At 37.2% G+C, this 12,241-nt stretch overlaps 1 protein-coding gene across 8 annotated transcripts in view; it reads left to right on the top strand.

The window, feature by feature from the left end:
- SHANK2 (SH3 and multiple ankyrin repeat domains 2) overlaps positions 1-12,241 on the top strand; it is a 365,112-nt gene that overhangs the window by 219,265 nt on the left and 133,606 nt on the right. For all 8 annotated transcript variants that reach the window (XM_030038580.2, XM_030038579.2, XM_030038578.2 and 5 more), the window contains 2 exons: positions 2,519-2,601; positions 4,225-4,349. In XM_030038580.2, the coding sequence (XP_029894440.1) occupies positions 2,519-2,601; positions 4,225-4,349 (208 nt within the window). The remainder of the gene's footprint in view (positions 1-2,518; positions 2,602-4,224; positions 4,350-12,241) is intronic.

Here is a 12,241-nt window from a genome sequence, read left to right as displayed (position 1 = left end):
TCAATGTCGAAACTGAAGTGTAAAACTAGGTAGTTTATGCAATAAATGTGCTGTACATGAAAAGAAAATCATAGGTGGTTTTCCTACTATTAATCTGAACAGTCATAGACCTCTACATTAGGATGAAGTGAGCGTAACTTGAAAATGCCTGTTCATTTCATTAGCTGACTGTGAAAGTACCCTAGATGCCTTTTTTTTAGGTGTAGATGCCTAATGTTGATCAGGTGAATTGATCCTGATTTTTCTGAGGACTGCTTTTGGAACTTCAGCCTTCAGCTTTTTAAGGAATGATATTATGAATTTGTTTGGTTTTGTCAACAAAAATGAAAGAATCAGAGCAAGGTTTGACGAGGTACCTAGCTAACAGGCTTCTGAATTCTTGATATTAATGAATTGAGATGAGGGTGGGATTTGGGTACGGGAGAGGAGGGCTGTTCCTTGAACCAAACACTTTCTATGATTAGGTTCTCAAAAGTAGCCTTCTAACTTTTATTAATTGCTTACAAGGAAACTTAAAGGAAATGGGTTTTATCAGTTTGAGCATGTATTAAGAAAAAGGCTGGAGACAGCTCTACTGTTGACTCTTCAGTGGGTAGGTATGGGGTCCCACCTTGAAAACGTGAGTGGTGAAATGACGAAAATAAGCCGGTACGCTTGTAGGTTCAGGCAGTTTCTCTGACATGAGGACACTGAGGGAGGGCTTCAGCGCTACAGTATGGGCTCTGAGGGCTGCATATTCCATCCCAACCCCATAGCCCTGAACAGGAGTGCGTTTGGCTTTCTAGAGAAATACACATTTTCTTATTATAGCCTTTCCATAGCAGGGGTATTAATTGTAAGAAAAGGTAATGTCTGAATTATACAGTAAATAATAGTAAGTTAAGACACAGTATTCAAAAGCTGTTGATACTTATCATCTGTAGCTCAGAAAGTCACCACTGTGGTAGTTTTAATTCACGTGTGGTGTTTAAATACTTTGTAGTTTGGAAGACATAATTTCATCACTTTAGCAGTAACATGAAGTTGCGTCCCTCAGTTAGAGTTGGAAAGGCACCAAAAGGATAGCCTGCGATACATGAAAGATCTGGAGTTTGGAGGCTGTCCATTGCTGTCCTGATACCATCATCCTTGTCTTTGTGCAGAGCTTTAAATAAAAAGGTCACACCAATTTTTCTTTGATTAGTTTCCTCCTCCCCTTCCGGATTATTAATGGCACTGAAGCAGATGCCGTCTCTCATTGTATCAAATGCTTTAGTGACCGGATTCTGTACAAGACCAGTGGTAACAATTGTTGGCTAGTAAAAAATTAAGAAAAGAAAAGAAAACTTGCTCATATTTCATTCTATCCTAAATAGTTTTGTTTTTAAAGCCAACGTAGCAGCATGTTTTGCAGTGCTTACGATTCATGAATACTTAACCCCTGACCCTGTCTTTATTCAGAAGAATGTCTTGCAACTTGTGCTGTGTAATGGTTTTATACTTAAAAGAGCGTTCAAAATCTTTTTTTTTCTTTTTTTTTCTTTGAGCTTATTTTAGTAACCTAATGTTTAATGAGAGACACTAAACAACTTAAGGCTTTTACAGATCGTTCCCTGTATATGAAACGTCCCATTTTAATGTGGATTTAATGTATTTTTCTTCATCTACCGTCTACTTTTTTCTTAGCCAATGACAGTAAGATTCCTAAGGCTACTTTCTCTTTAAGGACATACTGCTTACATAAATAGTCCTTTACACCATCTCCTTGTTTTATAATATTAATTGCTTATCAGAAGATGGGAAATATTCCTTAGAAATGTGTTTTCCTGATTGTGCATGCCTTGTTACTATTTCAATTATGCAGATTCTCGATGCTGTGGAAATTTGTGCTTGATGACGCCAAGGCAGCTGCACGTTGTTAGCATTGTAGGCTGTCAGATGATCATGTGGGATTCTTGCAGCATGCAACATTCAATAGGATTGAAAAAGGGCTTTTGATGCAAGGCATAGCTTTCAGAATATATTTGTGCCTTTTAGTTAGCTAATATAAAATCATAATTTATTATCTTTAAATTTAAAATGCTGCCTCATTTTTCTTCTGGTTGGTTTCATTTTGGCTTCACTAGAAGATGCATCTGGTACATCCACGATTGAGGAGTTTATTAATGATACTGTCATTCAGTTCACTTACTTTTTTTCCTTTTAGAGTCCTAGCTAGCCCACAGATTACATGATCACATGTTCATTCAGTCATTCATATAGAACACAAACCACCATGCATGATTTCTTCTTCTTTCTTTTTCCTCTCTGCCTTTTTTATTCTCTTTAAGTTGCTTTGTCATGTTCTCTTTTATCATTAAGCTTAGTCTTTGTCTTCCCCTCGCTACTATTTGTTCTATATTTTCCCATGCTTGGTTACTGCAATATTATTTGATTAACGGGCTGTGATGATGATGAACCTGCACACTGGAGGAGCAGCTACTACAGTGGTGATGAAGGGATGTAATAATGGTCGCTATCCTCGGAATTCTCTCTACAGTGACTGCATAATAGAAGAAAAGGCAGTGGTCCTGCAGAAAAAAGACAATGAAGGATTTGGATTTGTGCTCAGAGGGGCAAAAGGTATGTGCTTCTGTGTGTGTGTGTGTGTGTGTGTGTGATGTGCACTGGCATGAAGAAATTTATACATCTCTGAATATAAGCAGGAATTATTCTTGGTGCACTTGGTTGCTAGACAACAGGATTCTCTGTATGCTATACTACTCAGACGGATTTTAGCGGCTTCTGTCTGAAGCAGTTTGCATTTTTACATAGGAGAAGCACTGTATAGTCGTTTTGGGGGGAGAAAGTTTTGTCTGTATTTTTATTGTGTTGGTATATGTAATATTTTGTCATTAATCTGTTTTGTTATGCAGTTTACCTAACTATGGGAAACCTGCTTTCCTTATAAAACCTGCTTCTTTATTTCAAATGTCAGTCTATTTAAATAGGTCTACGAATAGAAATAGACAAGAGAGTGATATTTTGTTTAAATAGGTGTGGATCTTCTGCAAGGTGACATTGGTGCAGTTTTAGTATGAAAATATGATCTTTTTTTATATCTTCAGAAGCTGCACGTATGTTGCATGGCCTGTAGTGTGCTCATTTTAAAAGCTGTTCATATGTTAAACTGCATGTTACTTTTCTGTAGACTAAAATCTATGACAATGGCATTCTTAAGAGTTAAAAAAAGCATTCTATTTAATGCTTTGCTTTTTAACTTCCAGTCCAGTTTGCTCCTTTTGTATTTAAAAAAAATATATATGATGGTATGTCCCACCTCTCGCTCCCCCTCATTTTACATGGGTTCTCCCTTGCCTTGCTTGAGCATGAAAATTATTCCATATCTTCATTCTTGGGACATCATTTTTGCTCTCCCTGTTCCCCCTCCCCTAAACCGGTGCCACCATAGATTTTCAGTGTTCTAAAAGCTTTTCTAATTTTAGCTAAATAAAAATGTTTTGGAGTTGTTCTAGGAAAGCCAGTAGTGCTACCTTTTAGCTAACCCATTGCCATGAGTTGGCCGTGCCTCGAGCAGAGGTCACTCCCTCTGTGTAAGCCCAACAATTTTCCCCAGATTTTCTCTGTAACAGTGAGGGCACCTCAGGTGAAAGACCCAAGGACTTTTCTGCTTGTATGTGTACGTGACAGAGAGAGAGACAGGGCTGTTAAAAGGCCTGCCGTGCCTCCTTTCCTAAAAAGTGATTTCTTCTGTTAATCTTCTTTGTAATATACATCTAGATGTAGAGGAAAAATTCAGTTCGATCTCTTTCGTCCGTTCCCACCCACCCCATATCCCCAGTTCGGCCAGATGCTCTCTCCTGGCTACAGTACATAATTCATTTTTAGTTGGATGTTGCCAGAGTTACAAGCATTTTGCTAGGCACACAAAAGGGTTACTTGAACTAATACTGAATATCCTGGAATACTCAGAATCCAGCTACTGCCTCATACAGCTTGATTTGGTTTGTGTCGGTAACGAAGCATGTATTTTTCTCTCTGAATTCAAGACCTGTGGATTGCTATTGCAGAGAGATTGCACTCTGTTCCCAGCATCTTGATATCCTCGGAGGCAGAGTCCTCTTACTTTTAGCACCCACCATTTTTTAACCATCAATTTAAATGGCCAATAATGGGCCTTTAGTCAAGTGGTATTCACAAGCACTCCATAACTTTCTTTTTTTAATGTGGTATTTATTTTTAAAGCTGACACACCAATTGAAGAATTCACCCCAACTCCAGCCTTTCCTGCTTTGCAGTACTTGGAATCTGTGGATGAAGGGGGAGTAGCATGGCAAGCTGGCCTGAGAACTGGAGACTTTTTGATCGAGGTAGGAGATCCTGAAATTTGATTCTCCGTGCTCTGTTGGGGAAATAGTGATGCTCCCTTTGTAGAATTTACTTTGGAAAAAGTGTGTGATGCTTCTGAACAGCAAGCTCAGTGGACTAACACCAATAATGTACTTCACTTGATCTATTTTAAAATTTCACACAGCATTTGGGAAAGCAGTTAAAAAAAACAGTGTTCAGGTTGGCTGGGAATTTTCTGTTTGTTCTTTTTGTTATTTGGCAATACACTATCAGAGAAATTTGGGAGGTTTTATTCTTCTTTGCATTATTGAATTGAAGTTTAGATTAATTTCAATATTTATTGTAGGCTATCAATTCTGTGGTCTTCTAAATGTTTTTACAGAGGCACCCAAATTAATGACTTCCTATGCAGCTGCAATCAGAAATATCAGTGGTCTAGTGCTGTTTAGAAACCATGGAGAATAAAGCAAATTACTGGGGCTGGAAATTAAATATTTCCAACAGTGCACTGTAAATACAATCATACAAAAAATAAGGAACAAATGTTATTGCAGTATAAATTACTTTATAAAAAGGGTATATTGAAACACTCTCTTCATCCATACCAAAAATGTCTTCATGTTTTATATTTCTGAGGATTTTTGGTTGGTATTTTAGGTTTTGTTGAAATAGTTGGTACTCCTTTTTAGTGTTACTGGCCAGTTTGCAACAAAATCATGATTCGGGATTTTCTTCCTCTCCCCTCCCCGCCACCTTTTCATGACCAACAAAGTGATGCTGTGATTCTGTGAAACTAGGTATTTGAAAATAGGTCTTTCAGGATGGATCGACCAAGTCTTGTCTGTAAGATCTATTGATTTTATTTTATTTTTTCTTCTTCAGGCACATATGTGTTTTGTTAAAGTATTTACTGGTGCCACAACATTTATTTCTGCAGAGCTGGCCTTTACATTTGGGAGAGGGTAGAATGTGCAGCTTTTATTTGTTGTGTGCATTGAACTCCCATGGTGATTGAATTTTTAAATAGTTGCACCACTTCTTCACATTGTAACAATGAAAGCACAGGCTTTGCAGACTTCTAAAGTAAATAGATGTCCATTTTTATCTGTGTCTTCAAAGTACATTTTTCTTACTGTTTGTTTGCTTAAAAATAAACATTTAGCAAACTGTTAAACAATAGCTTACAAAATGTACTGGTATGTACTCTGTGCAAGGACGCTTTCAAAACTATGATTATTGATGTTAGGTGGGGGTTTTTAAACAATGCTTTATTTTTAGAAGTTGATTTCTTGTTAGGCTTTTAATCTATAGGAAGTATGAATAGTCTGTACTGGCTGATTTCACAGATAGATTTGATGGTGAATAATGTGTAATTTAATGGAGAGGATTACAGAACGGTAACTGTGTGTATGGATTTTTTTAACATCTCTGAAGGGATGCAAGAAGTCCGGGTAACTGATTCTGCGTAAAGCTTTACTGGTTTTCTGGCAAATAAAAGCAGAATTATAAGTAATTGTCTAGACAATTTACTCCTAGCCTTAGCTTAGAAGAGCAGTTAAACATGCACATGCATTGCGGGATCAGGACATTAATCCATACTCTACACAGTCCAGCATATTTGTAATTAATTCTGAAAGAAGCAGTTGTTACATGCAAATCAAATCTATTTCTGCGTAATTTATGTTCATCGGGGTTATTCTGTTCTGAATTTTGCAACTTAATTAAGAGGATATGGTAATCCTGAGAAATCACAACTTTGCTGTAGTTAAAGACTTTTTTGTTGGAGAAAGGCAGGGTTTTTTTCTGTTTCATGAACTACATGTGCAGTGCACAATACTGTCTAGCTATAGAAAGCCATCTTTGAAACTATTTACACTAATGCAAAAGATACTACTGTTGAAATATAAATGACTGGTCCACCTGCACTTCTAGGAATGCCTTGCTTGTGTTGGAGTGTGTAGGAATGCTCATTTCTTGTGTTGAACCGAGAAGAGTTAAATGTACTATACGTTGCAGTGAGTGGTTATCATAACTGGTGTAGTTAGTCTGTCTTATTGTTAAATGATTTCTCCCATGACTCTAAAGTTTATGCTGCTGTGTGTAAGTGCCGCCTCAACCATTTGTAAGTAATATAATGCATTTATCATAAATGTCACATGAATAATAAAAGAGTTAATGGGCAACTAGGATCCTAATTAGTCCCATTTATAACACTTGCGGCAAGCTTCAGGCTTTAGGGAAGTGGGAGTCCCGTTTGGCAGAGGACAAACTGCAAGGGAGCGCGGATGTTCCGCTCTTGCTCGAGGAGGTTCGGTGGCTTGGGGCCATGGAGATAAGGGGAACCTTTTCCCTTACTCCTCACTATGGAACGACAGGTTTGACAGGAAGATAGATCTTTCTTTGGAAGCAGGAGAGATCATGAGGGTAGGTGAAGGGAAGGCATCATTTCTTCATGTGTAATTACGGTCCCTGGATCTTCTGAAGGGGGTAGAACTTTGATATGAGCTACTGAGCGTACTAAAGTAGTTCAACGTTGAAGATGATGCGTGTTGAGCAGAAAAAATAAAAGATCTATACAGAAAAAGAAGCAAAGGTGTTGTCTTGCTTCAGCACGTAAACAGAATAGATATCAGCTAGAACAGAGTTGGCACAGTATCATTTCACTGAGTTTTTATCAAGTTTTCTGAAAAGCCACGTGATACTGATTTGTCCAACCTGTACAATTAATATTAACATGAGACTTCAGAAATCAATGTTAAACTTGCCTTTGGAAATAGTGTTCACAGACTCTTCACTGAAATTTCTGTCAATGTATGTTTTTTCTCCTTGCTTCAAACCCAGTCATATTTTTTGTGATAAAAATTGTAATGTGTGTAGTGGCTTTTCTGGACAGAGCACAAATAAAATGTATGAAAAAAAATGGAAAAGCGCATGAGTAGTTTTATAGCTGAAACAGTTAGCTAGAGACAGCTGTCATTATATGTGGATTTTCAGAAGCAATTCAACAGTTGCCGATTCACGTGATTTTTCTTAGCTTTGATAAACAATCAGAAACGGAGTATGGTTATGATTTGGTTGTTATAACTGAGAGAGATTGTATAGCTTGCCCTATTTGCTATTTTTCACTATTTTAGTTGATTTTTTCTTGAATCCTGGTATCTGCCCAATTAAAAACATAAAAGTAAAGCAACATAGTAGGGCAAGTGCTATCCAACCTAAAAATTACGGTTTCCATTAGAAGAGGACTGAAAAAACTACAACCATCATTAATGTGTACACCAGTTCTGAAGCCATTGTAGGTCATTGTTAATTCATCAGAGTGGCTGGATTTCTATAGTACACCTGTTGGAGTTTGTAAATGCTTGATCAGAAAAAATCGAACCATAAGTTGATTTGATTTGTTATGTGAAATATTTGCAAGAAAGAAATGTATTAGCTCTGACTCTAAATCTACTATTTATGAATAATCTTTATGTGCCTAACCCTTTGTTACCTTTGTTTAGTGTAGTAGTCAAACTAAGCATATATAGAGGAACCACTGAATACCACTGTTCCGAGAGTGCTGCCTTAAAACGTGACTTAAAGAATTCTTTAAGTTGGGGTTCTGTTTTCTTTTGAGATTTGTTTTGATGGTGTATACAAGTATAACCATCTTTGAATAAAGAGATCCATTAAAGTGGAAGAGGTTTTTTTACTCAGAATAGTTTGGCGGGGGGAGGGGGGTAGTATAGTAGGATATAGACTATCTTACTAAATTAAGACCCAGTGGATTATTAACTATTTGTTATTGTTGTACCCATGAGTTTGCAGCTGTTTTGCAGGTGTTGCATGATACGATGTGTGGGGATTTTTCATCTGCCACAGAGCATCTCATACCAAATAACGATGTTATAATATCAATACTTAGAAAGTGAAACTAATTCTGCAGTATTTTACCAGAATAATGCATTTGCTCTCTAAATGAGGCATTGCAGTTTGCATTATTGTGCCATAAAATCACTTATTTTTCCAGATAAATTGAAATGTTATTGTCTTCAGAATAGAATGGCTGCTTATTTACATTCCAGTTAAAATTGAAACTAGATAAAACCAGCGTATTATCCATTAAAAAGAAAAGAAAAAGGAAAAAAAAAGGCAAAATTCAAGGTTTGATTTGAGGATCAAAACCAGAGATGGTAATAGAAGAAATCTCATCATTTTGCCACAACACAGTTCAGTTGGTACTTGTACTAAAATGTACATGCAAAATGGTCTGTAGTGTAACTGCCTGTATTTCTTTATCCTCAAGAGCTTATAGAATTTACTAGTACAAACTTTTCTTTAGGTAGTGGTAGGTGGAAAATAGACATCATTTGATTACAGACAGCATTATTTTATCATTATATTAGATAAAGATACCTGTCCTCTGACTGGATGTAGGAAGTAGCAATAACCATTTATGGAGGCATTTAAAATATCTGGAATATTTTTTTTTTTTTAAATACACACATACACACACAAGTAACTTTAGGTTCATATTTAGCAATAGGTTAGATTTTTGTTTTATTCCAGTGACACTTTACACAAACTTCAAAACTGATCTGGAAAGCAAGCCTTTAACTTTATTGTTGTAACTTAGACTATAGTCATTATGAATATTTTTGGCAAACATAGCAATGTTATGTCTTACATTTGTATTCAATGGCTGGATGAATTAGTGGTTTTACAAAGGCATCTGTTACTGATTTAAATCCTTTTAGCAACATAGAAACCTTCCCATCCTTAGGTAATCATTAAGTACCCTGTGGCCTTTCTCTTATTTCTAGTGAGAACTTTGCTAGCTTCTGCCACCAGTTATAAATCTAAATATTTTTTTTTCAGGCAGCTACATGGGGCCATGATATTTTTTCGCTCTTGGAAATAAACTGAGGCTTTGTTAGTGTCTTTGCAATAACACGGATTATCACATTGCAATTTTTTGCGGTTGTTTCGCGAAAGTTTGTTCATATCCTCCCAAAAGTGTGGACACCAGCTCCATGCAGTAAGAGCCTCCCTGATATTGTGTGTAGGAGGAAGAGAGAAAAACCAACACTATTCTTACATTTCTGTATGCTGTCTCTACCTCTCATACTTAGGCCTTTTGGTGGACCCAAAGAGTAAGGTCTGCCTTAGTTCACTGTCTTGCATTAGGGGTTTTTGTTGCCAATTTGGCTGCTCCTCCTGCCCGTGCCCCTTTTGCCCGTCAGGCAGGAGAACGGCCAGGCTCGCTGCGGCGCACGCTGAGCTGTTCTGTTCCTAGACAGCATCTAGGTCGGGTTTTGGGTCAACTGTACAAACAATGTTCTTGCACCTTCTTAATGATGAGGGATTTAACCAAAACTGCAACAGTACTGCAATGTTTCGGCGTGTGTGTGTACATATATATATATGTAATACATACTGAAAGTTTGGCGGGGGGTATGTACATGGTTATCGTAAGGGTAGCAGGGCTCTCACTAACCTGCAAGTCTGAGGTCCAGCAGATCTTGCACACCTAGACTGGGCACCAGTAATTTTAAATCTGTATATTTAATTGATACACAGTTTGATTCAACCACTCGTTAAAGGAAAAAGGTAATTTCTGTTTACCAGTTAGTCATCATCCTCTTGGTGACGTCTGTAAATGATGTCTATTAAGCACAAGCATCCCCCTGACACTTCTTAAAATGAAAGTTGTCAGAGTCCAAAGGAAACTTTCTTCCTGATTTGGTTATGAAATTCTTCTGCTTAAGCATAACTACAGATGTATTGGAGAAGCGCGACAATGGGGTCCTGGAAAAAGAGCAGCTTTGGTACAAGTGTTGAACAGTCTGGTGTATCTGTGCAGTCTCTGACCCAGTGGACTAATTTTTCACTCGATGGAAAAGTATTTTGCTTTCTTTCCACTTGAACTCTGTGAGTGAGGGTTTGGGTTTGGCAGGGGTTTTTTGTTAATTTATTTTTTTTAGTGGATGATGGCAGCTGAATGAAATTATTGTGCCTTCAAAGTGCTTTGGATCTGCACAAAAGCACTGTAGAAAAATGACAACTATTTTGAATTGTTCTTTTTATCTGTTTAAATGCAGCCTCTAACCTGTAGGAAGCGATGATATTCCAAATATGCTCAGTGTGATCATAAAAACGATGGACCAATCTTGTTTAATTCTAAAAATACATTAATAAGACTGTTACCTTTTCAGCATAGATGGAAATGGGCAGACAAAAAAAGAATTTGGTTCTTAGAAGAGCTCAGTTACTCACGCCTAAGCAAATAATATGCTTCAATATAAGACTGAAAAGCAGACAAAAATGAAATCACTTTGCTGGTGTCAGACGTACAGAACCAGGCTGTGAGCAAAACTGGGAAGCGTTATCCTTTAGCCTTGATTCCACATGAGGTGTATACTGGGCTCATAATCCCAAGGTGCAAGAGAAAATGGTGGTATTTATCCGATTTCCCAGAAATGTAAAAAGTACGTATTTGATACTGAGAACTGATTTTTATGCTTCTTTGAGAAGAGGGTTTGGAAGGAATTTTGGTGATAATGGCAGCAACAGTCAGAATTAGCTCTGTGTCCTTTCAGTTCTCCATTATCAGTTTGAAGGCATTTTGACCTAGATGCTGCAGTATTTTTAAGAGAAGTTTGCTAACATTTCAATTCTGAGGGATTCTGCCAAAGTTCATGGGACTGTGTGGAGTGCGGAGCTATCCACAGGGAGCTTTTTGACTTCTTGTGAATATGAAAACCAATATTTCCCTAACTTCCTACTACAAAAGCCTCTAAAAATAGCAGATTTGTTTAAAGATAAGCTGCTTATTATAAATAGCCAGTTCTTGGCCACCTAGAAGCCATCCAGTGGCATCCAGCCATCTTGGCCATCCAGCGTTTCACATAAAGCACACCTATGGACAGTCTTCACTCTTGCAGACGTCTGTCTAGCCTCCATTCAAGTAATACAAGAATAATAGTACTCTTCCATTTCTAGCTCTTGGGTGTTGAGGTTAGGTATTAGGACTAATAACACTATATAAATAAATGCCTTTTTTAAGGTATAGTTTGGAGATTTCCAGAAGACATTATATTAAAATTAATTTCTCTGAAGCTTGTTGGCTTTTTTTAGTCTCTTGATACTATGGAAACCTGGTTGCCAGAATGGAGCTATATGAAAAACAGTACTTGTGCCTGGTATTTTAGGGGAGAAAATACAATTTCTTTTAATTGTGGGATGTTGCTACAAACCTGCAAAATTACAGGTGAAGGAAAACAGATGGGTTGGTTTTAAATAATGGAGAAATAACTGACAAATTCCTATTGTTGAGTGCTGCAGCAGAAGTAATCTAATACCTGGAATTTTTATTTTTCTTTTTTTTTCCTTTCTTTTTTTTTTTTTCCTTTTTTGGGGAGGTGTAAGCATCTTACAAGCAGGAGAAATACTATAACATGGAGTTGCATGTGTGTTTACATGGGTTTTTTTATTTATTGCCTGTTTTCTTTTTCTTGTTCTGAGACTGGCAATTGATTTGTGTGATGCTGAAAAGCTAAATTCACCTGCTAGTTGTGTTTAATGGGTATGCTAAACTTGATCACAGTAAACGGGTGGTCATCCCTCTCAGAGAGCTGCCCTGCTCCTCTGAAGTTATTGTACAACTATGCAGGCGACTTGTGAGAGAGAAGGTAATGACAGAAGATGGCTTTCCAAGGAAACCCTGCCTTGTCGTGTTCCGCTGCATTCAAAGCATGTCCTACGGCTTGCGACTGTGGGACTCAGCAAATTTATCTAATAAGGAAATTGAAATATACTTTAAAACAATCAGATTAGAAATAACATTTTATATCCTATTGTAACACTGATATGAATCTTTTCAGAGACTCTTGTATATAACAATAGAGAATAATAATGCTTTATCTCCATT

This window comes from Aquila chrysaetos, chromosome 16, assembly GCF_900496995.4.
Source record: "Aquila chrysaetos chrysaetos chromosome 16, bAquChr1.4, whole genome shotgun sequence".
In the NCBI taxonomy this organism is placed as follows: Eukaryota; Metazoa; Chordata; class Aves; order Accipitriformes; family Accipitridae; genus Aquila; species Aquila chrysaetos.
This window is presented reverse-complemented; position numbering and strand designations above follow the sequence as displayed.